The sequence below is a fragment of the Rousettus aegyptiacus genome, unplaced genomic scaffold (genome assembly GCF_014176215.1).
Source record: "Rousettus aegyptiacus isolate mRouAeg1 unplaced genomic scaffold, mRouAeg1.p scaffold_m13_p_2, whole genome shotgun sequence".
Classification (NCBI taxonomy): domain Eukaryota; kingdom Metazoa; phylum Chordata; class Mammalia; order Chiroptera; family Pteropodidae; genus Rousettus; species Rousettus aegyptiacus.
Window position 1 is genome coordinate 35274984 of NW_023416295.1, and position 21103 is coordinate 35296086.

Genomic DNA, 21103 nt, shown 5'->3' on the forward strand with positions numbered 1-21103 from the left:
CAAAGACAACATACTCCTCTAAATTTCTGTTAAAGTTCATCCTATTTTCAAGGAGTTATTTTTACTCACTATAGCCACACTGTTATGATGCTTTAATGGAACAAGGGTCTGAATTAAAATAAAATAGTAAATGTGAAGGAGGCAATCTAACAGTTAAAACATAAGCATTTGAATTAGACCTATGTTTAAATCTCACTTAATAACCATGTGACTTTAGGTAAGTTAGTTCTTAACTATAAATCTCATTTTCATCTACAAAATGAGAATAATGTTACCCATTTTACAGGGTTAAGGGTTAAGTGGGATAATGCAGGTTGAGCACCAGCATAAACAGTCATTTGCTCCTGATGAACTGTAGCTACACTTATGGACAACACTTAGTCACGCACACATTCATTTAAAAAATATATATAACTTAAATAGGTTCTTTCTTAATAACAGAGACTGTATCACAGCTGTACAGGATACTATGAAAGGCTCTGAAACTTAAAGTACATGGTATTGTGCTGAGCAATGCCCAAAACAAAGGGTGATTGATATACAAGAGTTCAAAATTCATTTGGTTCATGCAATTCTAAATATTTCACATTATAAATACAGTGAACTAAAATACTTGATTCACGTACTTCAAAAGTTCATTTTAATGATTAAACTTGTACTTACCCGTTACTGAAAAAGCCAAATCCATAACCATATCATGGTGCCAATGTAGACATGTGTATGTGTATTTCTTATCATCATCAAAATTTCTCCTATAGGAGAAAATCAAAAAATTTAATTTCATCCAAGTCCTAAGTTAGAAAAATGGTATGCCAAATATAATATAATGAACATAATATATGCTCAGAATAATCATGATCAAGCTTATAGGTCTTGGTATGTAAAAAGTACATTTTCTATTTCTACAAACAACTGGACATTGAGGTACCCTACAGGTATTTAGGTATTCCCTATTACCACTTTTTACTTAAAGGCTGACAAAAAACTGTCTTCAATAAAACTATTTTGCCTATAGGCAAAACCCAATTTTTCACTCCCCCTAAAAGCCCAAGGTTAGAAATCTTAGAATAGTTAAGTCTATTCCATGAAGAACAGAATGATATAAAAAAGGGACAATGTCTGCAAAGCCTAATCTCTACTGTCAGCAGTGGCTTTTCAGTGCTATCATTTTTCCCAGACCCAGAAGCAGCCCTGTTCTACAGGGCTAATATAAAATAGTATATAAGTGATCACCATGCTATTCATGAATTAACTGACCAAAGACGAATTTTGCCATCCTTGTGACCAGTTGCTATGCAATCTTCCTTTGGGTGGCATGCTACACATGTAAAATTGTTCTTAGCATGTTTCTTATTTCTTGATGATGATAAAGTAAACCTAAAAAAAAAAAAAATTTTTCTTGATTATTAGTCTCTTGGTAAGTGGTGATGTAGTTAAGTAAAAGAGATTTCCCAGCCTTATCTACCAAAACTGGAGAGCTCTCAAAATTCATATATTTCAAATATTCTCAACACTAATATAATATTGAATATAAATGAAGAATTTTAAAAAAAGTTGTGATCAAAAATCAAGAATTTTAGTTTGTAAACATTTATTAATATACAATGTATGCCTCAGGTGACTAAAACATTCTACCCTAACTTGTCTGTTGAGGCCACTGACACTGAAATATAGAAAAGACAGTCCTTTTAGTGGCTTTTTGCCTTGACAAAGTTTGTTCAAATTTCTTAGTGAAGCTAAGTTTTAGCACGAGATCTGCACAAGCCTAAGAATTTATGAGACAACTGGCTAATGTGTGCAGAGATGTCAGGAACCTCATTATACTGCAAAGAAAACAAATGCTGATACTGACAGGGTAAAAAGGAAGAGGTGACAGTGTCACCTGAAGAGTGACTATGCATGCTTAGCACTAGTCTTTTTAAACATGTTACCTCATTCATCCTTACAACTCTATTAGGAAGATATTATCCCCATTTAAAATACATGTTAACTTGAGGTACAACAAAGTTCAAATGGACTAATTTTGACTCATTTTAGATCCAGATATTCCAATGCCTATATTCATTCCTGCGGCTATAATATAGCAACGATAATTAATTACCTGGGGAAGCCTTTTCAAATCAAATCCAATTTAGACACAAGTCTGCATACTAAAATCTAGGTGTACAAAGGGTTTTGGCTAGAAAGTCTCCCCACGTTTTTGTGATTCATGATCCCTCAACCCTATCCATTGTAGGTTAAAAACTGGAATCTAAAAAACAAAATAAACATAATGATGGTTGCCAGAAGGGAGGGGATTGGGGTTGGGTAAACCAGGTGAAGGGATTAAGAACTACAAGCTGGCAGTTACAAAACAGTCATAAGGATGTAAAGTACAGCATAGGGAATACAGCCAATAATATTGTAATACCTATGTGTGGTAACAGGTGGGTACTAGACTTAGGGGATCACTCTGTAAGTTACATAAATGTCTAACTACTATGCTGTAAACCTGAAACTAATATAATATTGAATGTCAATTGCAACTGAAAAATAAAATTTTAAAATGTGACAAATAATAATATTTGTCTTGGAAAGTCAAGTCACAGATCAAATAAAGAAAATATGTCAGAGTCTGCCATAAGACATAAATTAAAAATATAGTATATTATAATTAAAAGCTGACACTTATTAAATGTCACTAGGTATCAGGCCAAAAAAACCCCAATAACAACAAAACTCAATTATCTTGTAGTTTCAAAGCATTTATAACATGAAACTACTCAACGACTTTGGATTACAGGTATGAGAATAAAATGAAATTATAAAAAACTCTTGAGTAAATAAAATAACGCTATCAAAAAGGAATTCTTACCTTGATGTTTTTTTCTTTTTTAAAAAATAAACGGATAAGTAAAAGTCTCGTACTGCAGCAACATATTCTCCCTGGTATTTCAAAGAGAAGATAACATTCACATAAATAGTTAACACTCTTTAAGAAGAAATATTGTCATCACAAAATCTAATATAGCTAAATGGCTGAGTAAGTGAATGCTGTGCTCCTTTTCTCCCATGACCACCTCAAAATATGACTGAACTACAGAACCACCAGAATTGAGAATCACCTGAAGTCTAGCTGAACAGAAGTCCTATAATGAAGGATATCTAGAAGAGGCCACAAGACTAGCATGAGGGGCAGAGATGTGGAATAGCTGGCTAATCCCGACCCACATGTGGCGGTTAAAAAATCAGGAGGGATATCTGAGCTGAACAGGCCCCCCCCCCCCCGAAGACTGAAGGGGTCCCAGTCTCATACCAGGCTGCCTGGCCCAGGGTTCCAGTGCCCAGAAGAAAAGTCCCCATAACTTCTGGCTGTGAAAACCAGTGGAGATTGTGCTTACTGTAGTCCCGGGCATTCCTTTAGTCTGGTTTAAGGGTGAGGACTGGAGGGGAAGCTTTCTTCCAGATAGAAGTGCTGGCAGAGCCACTGTCCCTTTGTTGAGTTCTCCCCTCATTCAGCATGCACATGCAGGCAGGCGCCATACCTGGGTCTCCAACATGGCTAACATCATTCACCCTGTCCTGGTGCTTCTGAGACCCTGTCACACTCAACTTGTTGGCCCATCCAAGCCTCTTCCAGTGGCTTTTCCATACAGATAGCCTATCTTGGCTCATGCTGTGGGCTTTCCTAAAATGTCTTAAATGTTCATAAGCCCCAAACAAGCAGGATTTGGCCTTGCCATGCCCTGTACCTCTTACTTAGTGGCAGCTGGCCTGTTTGCAGCTTAGCCTCTCCAAAGGCACCTCCGAGAGCAGCACAAGCAGCCAACATCTGCATTATCACCTTGTAGCTTATACCAAGTGGCTCTGGGCAGGGCACAGGCAGTGGCTGACCCTGGCCTGCACCAAAGCCCCTCAAAGAGGCCCCAGAACCAATTGTGGGGTGGGCAGCTTCAGACCAGAGCAGCGCATCACCCAAAGACCTCCACAAATGAAACATCCAAAGGGCAGACTTGGCAGGCACCAAAGCCCTGCTAAAGTAAATCCTGTTCGGTAGGGTCAGCCCCTGTACAATAGCTCCTCCACTGCAGTGACTGCCAGTCCTCACGACCAATCAGCCTGAGGGCCAATCCCTCTCACTAGTATGCAAACACCAACCAAAAATCAACTGCAAAAGGGCACACATGACCCACACAAAGGGCACACCTGGAGCACCCAGCTTAGGTGACCATGGAGACTGTGCCATTGGGACCCACAGTACACCTACTATATAAGGATATTTTACTAAAACTGGAAGACATAGCAGCTTTATTTAAAACACAGAAACAAACACAGAGAGGTGGCCAGAAAGGGAAGACAAAGAAACATGTCCCAAATGAAAGAACAGAACAAAGCTTCAGAAAAAGAGCTAAATGAAATGGAGGCAAGAACCTACCACATGCAGAGTTCAAAACATAGCTATAAGGATGCTCAATGAACTCAGAGGCATGGTAGATAAACTCAGTGAGAACTTTAACAAGACGATAAAAAATATAAAAGCGGAGACAGAAAACATAAAAAAGAACCAGTCAGGAATGAAAAATACAATAACTGCAATGAAGGGAATCAACACTAGATTAGATGAAGCAGAGAATCAAATCAATGACTTGGAAGATAAGGTAGCAGAAATTACAATGAGAACAACAAAAAGAAGAAAGAATCCAAAAATACGAGGATAGTTTAAAGGGGCCTCTGGGACAATATCAAGAGTACCAACATGCATATCATGGGGATACTAGAAGAAGAGAGAGATCAAAGAATTAAAAACATATTTGAAGAAATAATGACAGAAAACTTCCCTAACCTGGTGAAGGAAATAGGCACACAAGTCCAGGAAGTGCAGAGTCCCACACAAGATGAACCCAGAGATATATGTCAAGTTACATCATAATTAAAATGCCAAAGTTAAAGACCAAGAGAAAAGCTTAAAAGCGGAGTAAAGCAGTTAGTTACCTATAAGGGAGCTCCCATAAGGCAGTCAGCTGATTTCTTAACAGAAACTTTGCAAGTCAGGGGAGTGGCACAAAATATTCGAAGTGATGAAGAGCAAGGACCTACAACCAAGATTACCCTATCCAGCAAAGCTATCACTTAGATAGAGTTCAAGGACAGATAAAAAGCTTCCCAGATGAGAAAAAGCTAAAGGAGTTCACCAATACAAAACCAATATTACAAGAAATATTAAAGGGACTTCTTTAAGAAAGAAAAAAATAACATAAAATGAATAATAAAATGACATTACACATCAACAGTTACTTTTCATGTAAATGCATTAAATGCTCCAATAAAAAGACACAGAAGGCTGAATGTATATGAAAACAAGACCATTACATATGCTACCTACAGAAGACTCACTTTAGATTGAAAGACATAGACTGAAAGTAAAAGGATGGAAAAAGACATTTCATGAAAATGGAAATGAAAAAAAAAAGTTGGGGTAGTAATACTTATACCAGATAAACAGACTTTAAAACAAAAGCTATAACAAGAGACAAAGAAGGACCCACTAATTCCACTTCTGGGTATTTATCTGAAGAAACCTGAAACACTAATTCAAAAGAAATATACATTCATATATACACTGCAGAACTATTTATAATAGCCAAGATATTTTTATATCTAAGTGTCCATCAATAGATGAGTGGATAAAGAATTGGTACATATACACAATGGAATGTTACTTAGCCATAAAAAAGAATGAAATCTTGCCATCTGTGACAACATGAATACACCTAGAGGGTTTAATGCTAAGTGAAATAAGTCAGACAGAAAAAGATGAATACCATATAATTTCACTTACATGTGGAATTTAAAAAAGAAAATAAATGAACAAATAAAACAGACAGAGAATGTTTTGATGGTTGCCATATTGGGGGTGGATTATAGGGTATGTGCAAAAGGGTAAGGGATTACGAAGTACAAATTGGTAGTTACAAAATAGTTATGGGGATGTAAAGTATAACATAAAGGATATGGTTAATAATATAATAACTATTTATGGTGTCAGATAGGTATCAACTTAATTGGTGTGATCATATCGTAAGTTATATAGATGTCTAAGCACTATGCTGTATATCTGAAACTAATACAATATTGTATGACAACTGTAATTGAAAAATAAAGTTATTTTAAAAAATGCTGTTCCAAGGCAGGGTGGGGGTATAGAATATATTAAGAGGAAAAAAAGTTAATACAGCAGCAATAATTTTTTTTTGGATATTAAGAGTATATTAATATACTACTGTTTAGCTATAGAAAGGGTAATCCTACTTTTAAAATAATCATAGAAAATTAAAAGACGAACTGAGGTCCTAAATCCTAAAACTAGGCTATCTAGGTTTAAGTATAATGATTTAAATTTTTCTATTAAGGCATAATTTACACGTAATAAAATGCAGTGTTTTACATGTGTGTACATCCATGTAACCACCACCACAATTAAGAGTTAGGACATTGTTGTCTTCACCTCTGGAATGTTCCCTCATTCCAGTAATTCCCCAAAGCCCCCATCCCTGCCAGCAACTACTGATTTCTATCACCATAGTTTACTTCTTTGCATATTATAGACATCAAAAATATAGAATCATACAGTAAATATTTTTTCGTGTCTGAACTCTTTAGCTCAATATCACCTTTCTGAGATTCATCCATGCTCTTACGTGTATCATTAGTTCCTTTTCATTATGAAGCAGCATTCCGATGAATGAATATACTGTATATCACAAACAGTTTATTCTCTTGTTGATGAGCATTTGGATTATTTCTATTTTGGAGCTATTGTGAGCATTAATCAATCTTGTACTTGTCATTTTGTGGTCATATTCTTCTCCACTTAGGAGTGGAATTGCTGGATCACGGAAAAACTGTATGTTTACCTTTGCTCTATATTCTGCCAACACTCGGTACTGTCAATCTTTTAAATTTTAACTGTTCAGGTTATGAAGTGATATCTCACTGTGGTTTTAATGTGATGACGGTAAGGCTGAAGAATGATTTTATGAAGAGTTTTTTCTACTCTTAAGAAATTAACCCTTTTCAAAACAAAGCCAAAATAATGCTACAAAATTAAAGAAACATGTCGCCACATTAACATCTAGGGCCTTTTGGTGGTACTTGATTTTAATAAACTGACTACTAATAGGGGATAGCTAAATAAATCATGGTTTAAATATCATAAATCATTTCTGATGAACATTTAAGTACACACCCATGCTACAATGTTAAGTGAAAAAAATAAAAGAGCCTTCGGATACTAATTTAGCTTCGGAAAAGTTATTTTATATGTTTAGAAAAGAAGTCTAAAAAAAGATTCCTCAAATGTTACCACTGGTGAGAATTCCTTCATTGTTATTTTTCTATAATTTCCAAATTTCCTATAATGGGCACATTAATTAGACAGGGAGGTTGTATTTTCCAGATACAGGCTAAACTGAAAAGATTTTAGTAGCTTTTACATGTGATAGACTGAGAAATACAGCATAAATACCAAAACACTGATATATTTTATACAGTTAGAGGCTTTACAAGAGCAATAAGACAACATACAAAATTAAGATGATCCTAAAAATCTATGCCATAAACACATGCTAAGGCAGTGGAACAGACTTCTTAGTTACTAACAAAAATATTATAACTCAAGGCAAAAACAAATCACTGTAACAGAAAACATTTGGAGGAAAGATTGTCGGCAAGAGATTTTATGTACAAAAAAGAACAACAACAAAACAAGTTTACCTCAATTCCAAAGGCAATGCACTTGGGTGACTGGTTTACATAATCCAAAACACAGGAGACCTCCTCAGCCTCTACTTCCTGGCTTGATGATTTTGGCAGTTTCACTGAAACCAGCTGAAATATATCTAGCCAAAAATATCTATATTAATATAAAGCTTCTCTAGTAAAAGACATGCATTCATTCATATGAAACTGTTAACCAGTACTCTAGTATTAATTTGATGTCAAAATAATAATTCTATGCTATCTTGAGCAAAATGTTCCTTTTTCTGGACTCTTCATTTGAATTATACAAGTTTTAAATGGAAGTTTAATTTCTTAACTCATATACACACATGCTCTATAGATATAGAAATAGAAAACAAAGGATATTACTGGTACACTAAGCTGAGATTTAAAATGGAGATGGAATATGCACTGGTGAACCGAACAGCAAAAAGCAACAGTCTGTGGGAGTTTTTAGAAATGCTATGGACTTGCCAAACATTGATAGAATGTCTTTTTCTGTAATATTGACACACTTCTCTTTATATCCCATTTAAAAAATTTCTCTGAGAGGGGAAACTGCTATATTTCACTATGCTCTCTCTTTAGCCTCCTAGATTTAATGAATATAAAATTCTCTAACACATGGATCTACCGTTTTCCGCCTGCTCATTATATGCTCTGAACTCTTGATTTTTCTACCTTTCTCAGTCCTCTCAAATTTTACATATCCAAATCTTGAACTCTCACTTTTGCTTTCTAAACTTAAGTCTTCCCCCACATTGCCTACTGTGGGAAATGGCACTGCCATTTACCTAGTTGCTTAGACAAAGCCCTCTAGTGATCATTGACTTCTCTCTCTTCCTTACATCAAACCGTCAGCAAACCCTGTTAGCCATATCTTCAAAAGATACCCAGAATTCAACCCCTTCTCACCACCTCCACCACTACCACCTAGTCTAAAGCTATGTTCATGTGTCAGATCCTAAGTGTCAGGAGCAATAATCTGTTAATAGTTCTTCCCACTGTCGTCCCCCGTTAGTCTATTCTCAACACAGAAGGTAGTGATTCTTTTACAACTGAGTCTTCTTTTGCTCAAAATCCTTCGATGACTTTTTATCTACTTGGAGTAAAAGCCAAAGTCCTTTCACTGGCTCATTAGGCTCTATATTATCTATTCTCACTTACTTAGCTCGCTCTAATCCAGCCTCCCTGCTATTTCTCACACATGTAAGGAAGGCTCCAGAATATGCTTCTCCAACATGGCTGACCACTTATTTAATATGTATTCCTCCAGTGTTGCTGATTCTCCTCCCTGCTATATTTTTCTCTAGAATACCTTTCATCTTATTGTATCACATGACTGTTCTAGTCAGCCTACTATTGGATTTATTGTGTTTTTTCTCCACAACTAGAATAGTATTTGAATGGTAGGTGGTCAATTAGCTGTTGAATGAATTAATTACAGGCAGTCAAGAAATGACACCATAAAAGATAATGTATAAATAAAAGGTTAATTTGTGTTTAAACCAGAGAAGTATATTTCAATGATTTATACAATTTTCTGTCAGAGACTCTGGTTCTGAACTGATGAACAAAGATGAAACAAATGAAGAAAGGACATATACTTATATAAAGTAGATCCTTGAACAACATGGAGTTTAAGGGTTATGATCCCCTGAGCAGTTGAAAAATCCATGTATAACTTTTGAATCTCCTAAAACTTAACTTCTAATAGCGTATTGTTGACCGGAAGCCTTAATAGTAATATAAAGGTTAACACATATTGTGTATATGTATTTAATATTGTAGTCTTACAATAAACTAGAGAAAACAAAATGTTATTAAGAAAATCATATGGAGATGAAAATACATTTACAATATTTATTGAAAAATACCTGTCAGTGGACACACACAGTTCAAACCCACTTTGTTCAAGGGTCAAATGAATAATATGAGACACCGGTCACACAGAATCCTCTGAAGCCTGTTTTGCATTTTTATGTAACAGATAAGTAGATTTTTACATGCTGAGTGCCCGTGATGTGCCAAAGTACTGCAGAATAATGCTAGACCATAGCATAAATAGAATTTGGATTAGATTATAGCATTTGAAGTTTCCACAGTTGGAAACTTGGTCAAAAGGCTGATGACCAAGATCTTTACTTTATATCAGTAGTTTGCTACCCTGACTTACAGTACCCACTAAGGTGGGTACTATTTCAGTAAATAATTATGCCCCACCACAGAGAATCTTAACATTTTAAGTTCCTTGGAGTGATTCCAAAGTACGAGCAGTGTTATGAATCACTGGTTTCCCTGATATAGATAAAAAGTTTTGTTTCTGCTATTGGCAACTACCCTTCCAGTTGAGGAATCCTGGGTACGAAGATTGCTTATCAAATGTGTGTGATGAGAGAATCACCTGGGGAGATAGATATTAACAATGCAGATTCCTAGACTAAATCTCAGACATAGTTAATTAACTGTCGGTCGGAGAGATTAGGAAGGTGAATTTTTAGTAAGCATGTGGATAAATGTTAAAAATCTACATATTCATCTAACAAAATAGCACCTAAATAGGAGTGTTACCTTTAAAGTAGTCATGTGGAAAGGCAACTTAATTATTTTACAATGTTGCCATTTCCAGAACAATTTTTAGAATGTCCTTTACAGATGATTAATGGGGTATATAAGAAAAATGAAACTTACTGCTCTTTGTTATTTCATGTCACATTTTTGATAAGATACAATATTATTAACAGACAGCATCAAGTGACTTTTACCTTAAAAAATTCATGGGATATAACAATTTACAAATGTTCCAGCCAAAAAAACCCAAAACAGAACTGTAAAGCAAACATACAACGTTGTGGAAGGATTCCTGTAGCTAATGAGCCGTGAACCAATCTAGCTGACTGACTTGTAACCACCTTAAAGCTGCTTTGTACTTTGAATTCTGAATACAATATTTTATGGAAGACACTACAAGGTGCAGTGGTACAGCAGCATTCTTGAATTTTGAGATTAGAAAAGTTCCTTGGATATATCCTTTATGTCAATATTCTAATGCACTAAATTCTCTGCTAAAGGACAATTACTTGTAATCACTGAAGATATTCTAAGAATTCCTAAAATGCTCTGAAATACGGCAGTTTCAATGGATTAACCATCCAACAATAATGAAAACATAAATAATAAAAATTTAGTCACATTATTAGTCAATATCAACCTGTTTTCTATGCCTTTTCCTATATATTCAAGATCAACATAGAGGGGTGTCCCATGGGGTCAAATGATAGTGATGTTTAAGAACAAAAGATTTAAGTTCAGTGGGAAGATCAATTCTAGCTCAAAACAGCTATAAAATTTGAGGTCTTCAGTCTATTATTACCACCATATAAAATCATTCCTTCATTGTATGTTTCCTAAATTATACAAAGCCTCTCCAAAATGAATGCAACAATAAATGAAAAAAGTTTAAATAACTCCAAAAACTAACTTCAGACTAAAACCAAAATGTTAAATTTGAGAAAATGTAAAGAGCCACTCAATGCTATAAAATAAAATAAACTAATTATAATGTACCTGGTTTGTCTTTATTTATTATAACAAAGACAGAATCCTCAGCACGGGCATGAGTAAAGAGGGCATGAAGTTTATGTCCAACTATGAAAGTCTGAAAGATAAAAGGCACCATATTGTTACAGACAGATCTACCTGTTTCTTTTTAACGATTACATTCTATTGCATGAATATTAAATTTTAACCAAAATCAAAATTATATTTAATTTTTTTCCACTACAAATGGTGTTTTAAGGACTATATATATATATGCTATTATTTCAACAAGAGGTTCTTTAAAGTAAGATTGCTGGAGCAAAGGTATTTCTTCAATTTGTTTTACTCTCATTGACTGTGTAAAAAAGTATCACTTTCTTTACACTTTACTCATCAATCTGAAATTTGGCTACACTAGAGGGAAAAATGCTGTCATCTGTTTAAATTTACATTTAAATATTGATAAGGTTAAGCATCTCTTCATGTTTATTGGGTATCTCTTGTATTTTCTTCCCGCTTTATTGGTCATCTCTGATAGAATTTTAAAATTTTTATATAGTTGACTTTGTCTATTCTTTTGCGGTGTGTGAATTTTACAACTTGTTTAGGAAGGCTATCCAACAATCAGGCCTTCTAGAAGTAATATATCTGTCATCAAATTATGTTGTCATGTCTGTCATTAAATTATGTTGCCATTCCTTTTCACGTAATGAAAATGGAAGATCGATCTACATACCTTTATCAAAATGCCATCTATATAGTCCCATAGTTTAATTGTGCCATCAAAGGAACAAGAATACAGCTAAAAGGGTAAAAATAGTATAAAATTGATTAAAAAATAGAACTTCATTAAGATATCAAATGAATTAAGTGCCAATACAGAAGACATTTTGTTCATTAATTTATTGTTAGCTTTGGAGAAGTGGAGTTATTTATTTATAGTTTTTGCAAAGCTTATATTGTTTGTGACCATCTTATCACAGCTCTTTGGAGGAAGCAGATCATCACTTTCAAGTTTTAATTAAAATGAGGGGAAAAAAACCAATCCTTTATCTTCAAGAGAGAGATGATATGGTTTTGAGTTATGAAAAGCACTTAAGAGCTTGTTGCTAGTTTTGCAGAGCCTAGTCCTTTTTCATTAGCAGAACTGCTTTCGTCTTATATGGGTCTTAAAGGACTACTTCTCAAATAATCTGAGAATGTCTTGTTTGTGTTTTGTAAATTCAAAACCATCAAGGATCAATACTTTAGAAGTTATTATGTATTTGGATACAGTGGCAATGTCAAAGTGCTCTAGTTTTGGGATACTCAATTTCTATACTTATCTTACTGCAGACTGGTAACTATTTGTGGCAATGGGCTGTGGACCATACTTTGGTAGCACCAGAACGCCTCGGCAAGACATTTTTATTTTTAGACACAGGATTTTTTGTTGCTATTACTGTAAAAACACTTTGCTTATAACATTTATAAATCATTTTAAGTTTTTTGAAAGGAAATGGCAATTTTAAGATTTCTGCCAATAAGGACAAGGAATCAGAGAATAGAAATAAAAAATGATGAAGAAAATATCTGAGTAAAAGAACTATATTAAGTAGAAAATACACATTACAATTACTACATATAAGAATCATGAACATGGATTAGTAAAATATAATAAGGCAAATATTTAATCGCTGTCAAAACAATAGTTAATACACAAACATTGTGAGTCCATAGAATTTCTGGAAGTTGACTCACCTCAATCAGATGTTAAAATTGTCCTCTAATTTTATCATTTTTCAGTTCCATGAAATATACCTTTTGTGCAACTTTTAAATAGTTTTTCATTGTGCTATAAAACTTAGTAACACAGACTTCACAAATTCCAATTTGAATGAAAGGATATTTCTGCTACAAACATTCAAATACTGCACATAACAATCAGCTGTTATCTGAAACTCTCAGGAGACAGTGAGGATAATATATGTGCTTGAACTCTGCAAAAAGCTATTTAACTTTGATTTTCAAGAGTAGTTCATTTAGTTTTGGAAAGAAAAGTGTTCCTTTATGCCCTACTTCCTTTGTGATAATGCACTGAATGGCAAAGCAAATCTATTCTTAAATCAAGAAATAACTTCTTTGCCTTGAAAGGAGGAAATTGATCAAAATCTAGAGCAAGAGCAAAGTATTTTTGACATAACTCTAGTAGATTTGTTGAAACTTATGAACAAAATCAAAATGGCCATTTCATTATTCTTGAATTTTGAAAAGCAAGGGCTGCATTTAGAAGGAATGGGGAAGGCCAGACTAAACTAGATTCCCAAGTTTGTCAATCCACTGACTAAAAAAGCCCTTATGCTAGCCTTAAGAATAGGTAATTTCTACATTAACACTAAAGAAACTCGCCTCTAAAGTAACTGATCTATGATATCAATACCTCTTGGTTAACATTTCAAAAATGTGTTCCAGAAACCAGAATTCAGAGGTCATATAAAGAAGTTTGAGAAATACCGAATGCTAAATGCCCCCTTTGGATATTCACGATGCATATAAAGGGACCTGAGAAGACCAAGAATCGAGAAATTCACTCAACTGAGCCAAATTTCAGAAACTCATATAGCCAAGAACCCCTTTGTGGGCAATGTAGTTCTGGGCAGTGACCTTATTTTAATAATTAAAAATAAGTGAAAAAGTATCTTGAATCAGAAAGATCAACACATATATTTCCCTGATCACATGCTAGAAAGTTTCTCAGTCAAATTTAATTCAAATTTTTCTGGCAACAATAAAGCCAATATTAAAACATTCAATTATAAGTCATTTGACACCTGTAGATGGTTGTTGGGGTTGAGCTGAATTCCTGTCACCAGATTTCTGTGTCCTTGCAGTATATGTACACATTCTTCTGTAGCCGTGCTATAAACTTTAACGAAGTCTCCAGATACACAGAAGATATACCTGGAAATAAGAGAGAAAAATAAGTTTCACATACTCCATAAACAGTATAATCATTTTATTGCCTATTAAAAATTATTTTAACATGCAACAGGGTTCTTTCAAAAGAACAGTTTAAGAACTGTCTATTCACATTTGTGTGCTGTTTAAGTCAACAGGGATATCTAAGACTGATTAGTTTACTAACTCTGAAAAGTAGATTAATGAGGCCAAAGTATTTCTGTGACCGGTTGCATGGGCAGAGGCTCCACAAACTTATTCTGCAATAACTGCCAATTTAACCATGTTGTCTGTTCACTAATGGACTCAGACACTGCTATGTGTTCACTCACTATCAGCTGTTATGATTCAGTGGTTTTGCTAACAGCAGTCTTCCCATGTCCTCCAGCTCTCATTTGCTGAGGACACCAGTATACCGACATTAAGTCAAAAGTTCTCTCTAGTCAGGGAGGCCTTTTGTAAAACAAAGTCAAAACACTTCATGGCAGTTCTTTTCTTGCTGCTAAAATGCTGGTTTCGCTTTTGTCTTTCTGGATTTGTGGCTTTCTTCCATATAGCAGAGGCTACTAAATTATTAAGTGGTTTAGTTGGGGTAATTGTGTGACTATTTTCATAACAGATGAAACACAGAACAAAGTTCAGATGTGCAAATCTCCTAGTATCAAATAAAAATGTTCTGTGTCTATATCGTACACATCTAACAGTGTTTTTCCAAACACTATAGAAGTTACAAATCACAGAGGCTGAACCTCTTCTCTGTGCTCCCAAAGTACTTCTCGTGCATTGCCTGATCCTGGTATTTTCATATTGTGCTGAAATTACTTGCTTACATCTATACCATCTCCTGTATCTGCCCATATCCTATAGAGCAGAAGACTTTTTATCTTTGATTCCCAATGTTCAATACTGTTAATTGAACAGAACTTGCCTGAACCTCCAAGGTTTTATAAACTAACCAGATAAAGTGAACCAATAAACAATTATTATAAATAAGAGTAAATCTGATGCGGACTAGGGTCACTATTATTTTATCAATTCAAAGACACCTGATTTTTCACATGTTCACCTCTCTGAAATCAGAATGGATCATATAAGGGCTGTAGCCAGGAGGCGGCCATGGCATGGTTGTGTGCAACCGTTTAAAAAAGATCAAGAAAGTATGAGCAACAAAGCATCTGAGGTATACAGTCTCCTCTCTGGTTGGATCCTCTTCTCCATTCCCCTGAATACCTTAGTTCAGAGTCTTAACATCTCCAGGCTGGATGCCTCTAAAGCAGAGGTCCCCAACCTTTTTGGCACAAGGGCCTGGCGCTCCTATGATAATGTAATGCCTGATGATCAGAGGTGGAGCTGAGGCTGTGATGCTAGCTAGCACTGGAGAGTGGCTGCAAATACAGATGAAGCTAAGCTTGCAGCTCACCACCTGCAGTGCGGCCCAGTTTCTAACAGGCCACTGATTAGTCACCAGTCTTCGGCCTGGGGGTTGGGGACCTCTGCTCTAAAGGACTCCCTACAGTGATAAGGTGTAGCCCTTCATTTAATCTTTCTTATTCATATCAGACTAACTTTGCAAATATTATCATATCACTTAAATAAAGATAAAATTGAAATCCTTCAATGTTTTCCCACTGCCTTCAGGATATGATCTAAATTCCCTAAAGTCTTTGGTGGTTTGACCCTGTCTCACTGGAACTAGTTTTTCACTGTAATAGTGTCAAGTGGTTCACAATTCCAACAATCCCCGCCCAAGACACACCTCATTAATAACAAACAGGTTCTTTGGGCATCAGTTTCCTTGAGATAATGGTGGGTGAATGGTTACTGTTTGCCAAGAAAACTCCCTTTAATTGATTCTGATATGCTTCCCCAGAGGAAAAAATATTTGCTTTCTTATTGCTCCTTAGCTGAGAACGATGGCTTTAACTATTTGAATGCAAGCCCCTGAAGGAAACTTTCCATGCTTCTGCATATTCTGCTCTCTACACCAAACACTTACTCTTTCTGACTACTTTAAGATTCAACTCAGTGTATTTTCACTGAAAGCCTTCTCTTATCTTCTCATTCCAGATCAGCACCAGTTCTACTGTGCTTCGTACAGGATGGTGAACTTAGCTCTATCATAGCATTCACCAAGGGGCATTATGAAAGAGACTGTGAGTTCCTTGAGGGAAGGAACTGGGTAGTTATTATAAAAATAGAAATACTGTATGGTAGAAAAAGAATGCATGTTTAAGAAGTCAAACACAAATGGGTTCAAATGCTAGCTTTACCATGTACTGGTTGAATGATGTTGGAGAATTAATCTCTCTAAATCTCACTGTTCCCCATTGTAAAATGCAGATAACACTTTCTTCATAGTGTTTTTATGAGGATTAAATGAAACAATGCATGCAAATGTAAGCTTAGCACACATAGAAAACACTCAATAAATGCTTTGGTAAAATGAGAATCCCTAAACCTTGCCAACAGGAGTGTGTAAAAAGTGCCCACCACAATGCCTGTCCCACAGGATTCAACTGTCTTTTGATGAAGTAGTGAAGTTAGAGATGGTTTCAAGCAGGAACCTAGATTTAAAAGAGACTCTGAAAGATGAGTGATTTAAGGGCTGGGCAGGAAAAAGTATAGCAACATAAAGGGAAACAGGGAAATCTTTCACATGACACCTACCCGACAGGGGCTGTACCTATTTAATAAGAAAAGTGTGCATAATGGGTAATATCAGGAAACACAATTGGAGTAGAGTTGAGCCAGCTGGCCCTGAAAGCCAGATAGAAAAGCTATGATTAAAGAAGGAAACTGAAGAACTACAGGGTTCTAAGCAAGACTAGAAATAAGAGTTAAAGTAATAATGTTGTGATATCACTTTAGGAAAATTATTATGGCAGCAGTTTCCAGAATGATCTTCAAAGTAAAAATATTTAGGGTCAGGGACATAGCTTTGTGCTAATTTAGGAATGTAAACGGCAAGAATAACACGTATTTTTGGTTTTGATACCATATCAACTTAATGCTATAATGCGCAGCACCTATAACTGTGAGCAGCAACAAGATATGGGGCAAACAGTGCTAGACTGGGGGATCAGTAATATCTGATACGGGAATGCCACCCGCTTTCATGTACACTCACTTTTCTGCTTCCCTCTAACAACCCACTCAAATAGAACAGTTTTTGTCCTAGTTCTAAGAGGATCTAGTGACCAAGAGGAATATGCTTAAATCCCACAATTCTGTTGTTTCATTTACGGTATCAGCTTTCTTGATAAGCTCCTTGAGGTAAAATACAAAATTATCTTATTCTCTTTGTAAAGCTAGTCAATCCCTTTCAGATAATATTCAAATCCTTGGTGAGTTCATTATAACCCCATTAATTTGCTAGAGAATTGGTGTTAATTATTGGCTTCTATGTAGGTGACATAAAAGAAGCATCTCTAAATCATGGCCAAGTCCCCAAACTTTAGTCCTGAATTTCTGCCTATTATGTTCAATTGGTTGTTTTACAAGTACCTTAAATTCAACAGGCCCAAAGGGAACTCAACATCTTCTCCTTCTTAATGCTAATTGCTAAGTCATTCAAAAACTCTTTTCATCTTCGATCCCATCTTAGTTCATGCCAAAGTCACTGTCTGCATTAGCCTTCCAAGCTCTGGTCTATACTCTTCCAGGTTCTTCTCCCACCACTTTCCTATACCTTACACTGCACTATACTTACTTTACACATATGACACCCCCTAACTCCAATTTCAAGGTGTTCATTTTGCCTGGATGCCCTCCTCCAATATCATTGGTGGGGCAAACTCCTTAGTCCTACAAGATCCAATGAAGGGAAAGTTCCATTGTGTAACTTCCTCTTTTATGCTATTACTATACCTTGAGTATGCTAGCTTTCATCTTTACACTCTCTCAACACATATTAATAGTTTTCTACACAGTTTTCAGATTAATATTTTTGAGGAAACACAAACATGCCACCGCCACCTTATCAAAAGAATTGAAAAATATAATCTTTGGACCAAAGAATAACCAAGAGCCAGCTCCATATTCCTTTCTAAACTCATTTCCCACTAGCTCTCTTTCTATACCATTCCTACTAGCTAATTGTACCAGCCTGTTCAACATAAATAGACTTCTTCACTTGCTTATGCAGACATGGCTTGTTTTATTGTGCTTCATTTATTGTGCTTCATGCACATGGTATATTTTACAAATTGAAGGCAAGACCCTACATCAGCAAAAAGGTTATGTATGACTTGCTTTATTGCGGTGGTCTGGACTGAACCCACAGTATCTCTGAGGTATGTTTGTTTGGTGCCCCCTATGTGGGCACCAAATATCCCCTAGTCAAAATATCATTCATCTACCTAGGCCTAATGTAAATGTCACTTCATCAGGAACTTTTCCCATCCTTTTCGGTTCAAAGTACTCTCTCTCTTTATTAGCTCCCCAAGTACCACACCATGAAACATGTTACTGAGTATTTCATTTTCCTCACTGGACTGTAAGCTCCTGAAAGCAGCATTAATACTGAAATTATATTAGTTTTTGTCATCTCTGTTTGTTGTAAATAATACACAGCTAATACTTAAAATGAATTATGGAACTTAGCAAATGAAACGCAACGGATATCAATATACGTAGAAACAGTACAATGAAGGAAGAAACTGGAAACCGAAGTCCAAAGTGGCGAACTTTGGCAACCTCTTGAAGCCTTAGTTGCTTCCTCTGACTCATATCAATTAACAAAGATCTTTTTACTATAAAGACCAAAGATTCAATACATTTTTTCGCCTCTAAGGCAATTTATGAACGCCCCTTCACTCAGTCGTGCATTTAATAACTATCAGCCATACACCCATAAGTGAGCAATTGTAGGGGATACAAACTTTCATAGGACTGTTTCTACTCTTTTAAGATAGGGTTTTTACTATTTTTTATTCTATCCTTAAGTGATTTGAAAAACTTTCTACAATGTATCATTTCTACATGATACTGGCAATATATCACTAGTGCTGACAGCTGACACACACATTAAGTGCCAGGAACTGTTTTATGTGGTGTATGTGTATTAAGAAATTTAATCCTCAAAACAATCCTGAGTTGGGTTACTAAATATTATTCTCATTTTACAGAAAAGGCAAGTGAGACAAAGCTTAATAAACTTGCAAAGGTTACACAATGTTAGAACCAGGTTTTTGAACCCAAAGAATAGTTTGGCTTGCAGCTACACTGAACATCTGAGAAAGATCGGTGCTTATGTATGCTTTTATCGCGCATAGAATCTAATATGACTTTTCACTCAAAGCTCCAAAAAGGTTGCCAAAATGCAATCGAGGGTGGGAGGTGGAGGGTGTAAGGAGGGAGGGTAGAGGAGTGTGGAGAAAAAGGAATCTTTAATCGTTCAGTAAATCCAAGCCACGACTCCAACAGAAAAGATACTCCTCGTGGTACTGCAACCGCAGTAGTACACATCCGTGCCCGAACCATCTTATAGCCGAGCTGATTCTACACACGTGGGTCCGCCCCGGGCCGCTCAATCCACCTGCTGGTAAACTGCACCCCAGCCTGCGAGTTCAAGGTGCTAAAGCGTTTCTCATCCCTCTACAGCACACAGGCAGCGGGTCCCTCCCGCGTGCTCTGGGGTCTACCCGACGCGTGCTCCTTTGAGCCTCGACTGGACGGCTAGCGAGTCTGGACGCACCTTACAGATCTTTCCCTCTGCCCCTCCACCGCCCCAGGCCTCGCGCCCCTCAGCCCAGACGACGAAGCGCGGTGGCCCCATACTTAGAATCCGCAGAGAACACCGCTCTCCTAAAATTCAACTGGCTGCCGCCACAACGAACCACGCGGAGACTCTCCTCCTCCACCATCTTCGCGCAAACGCAGGATCTCGCGGTGGCGGCCCCGCCCCAAACTCCGTAACGAAGGTCCGTTGATAGGACAGTGCTCCAGTCCACAGAAACCACGCATGGGCTTCTCCAAGCCAGAGTCTTTACGTAGGACCCAGCGCCGGTGTCGCCATCTTTTCTTTGGGCAACGTCCAATTAGGACGCAAATAAAGCCAATGAAAAAGCGAAACGAAGGCATGGAGACAATGAATTTATATTGGGTACCTCTAAACTCTTATTTAGTACAGATAAATTTTTCTTTGGCTTTGACAATCTGATTCTCTAGCTTTTTCCGCCAGGGGCAAAAATGTGGACCCAGACGTATCACGTGACCTCCAATCTGGGGCCTCCTCACCCCTCCCCCGCCGCCGCCGCCGCCGCCACGCCTCCGCCCCCCCACCCCCCTCCACCCTCCCATCCCCCTCCACCCCTCTTTTCCGTTACTTTGCTTCTGGCGCCGAAAGATGACGCCAGCGTCCCGTGCCCTCTGGTTTCCCGGAGGCGCGATTGGCTTCTTGGGTGGAAAGGTAGCATTCTGCTTTTTGCACGGTTGTTGGCTCTTCTCGTTAGCCGTTACTTTGAACTTTCTCGGAGCATAGCGTACGTTTATACTCGTACGTGTTATTCTTTGATGTATTGAAATATCCCTTCAGTCTTTCCGGAGGCCTATGATTATTGAAAGACTTCTATATGTGAGATAATGCAACACAGATGGGATCCCTTCTGTGGGACAGAGACAATACAGATGTTTAACAAAATAATCATAGATTGCTGAAGAAAACAGTGATATGAGAGCGAATAGTTTGCTCAGAGGAAATTTAGCTGTAACTTGATGAATATGTGTTTGTTAAAGTTGTGCAGGTTAACAATATTTTAAAAATTCGACGTTAATACAGATTTTATGTAAAATAATTCACTACAGAAATAGAATAATCCCACCCCATCCTTACACTTTATGGGTCGCCACCATTAATAGTTTGGTGTAT

At 36.6% G+C, this 21103-nt stretch overlaps 1 protein-coding gene across 1 annotated transcript in view; it reads right to left on the reverse strand.

Moving 5' to 3' along the window:
* The window catches only part of WDR75 (WD repeat domain 75), a 33299-nt gene extending 13090 nt beyond the window's left edge, over nucleotides 1-20209 (reverse strand). Inside the window, exons 1-8 of the mRNA XM_016148700.2 lie at nucleotides 20014-20209; nucleotides 14109-14238; nucleotides 12035-12100; nucleotides 11326-11416; nucleotides 7753-7877; nucleotides 2855-2925; nucleotides 1258-1377; nucleotides 664-752 (exon numbers count right to left, since the gene is read on the reverse strand). Of these exons, the coding sequence (XP_016004186.2) occupies nucleotides 664-752; nucleotides 1258-1377; nucleotides 2855-2925; nucleotides 7753-7877; nucleotides 11326-11416; nucleotides 12035-12100; nucleotides 14109-14238; nucleotides 20014-20099 (778 nt within the window). The 5' untranslated portion in view covers nucleotides 20100-20209. The remainder of the gene's footprint in view (nucleotides 1-663; nucleotides 753-1257; nucleotides 1378-2854; nucleotides 2926-7752; nucleotides 7878-11325; nucleotides 11417-12034; nucleotides 12101-14108; nucleotides 14239-20013) is intronic.
* Nucleotides 20210-21103: the final 894 nt, after the last annotated feature.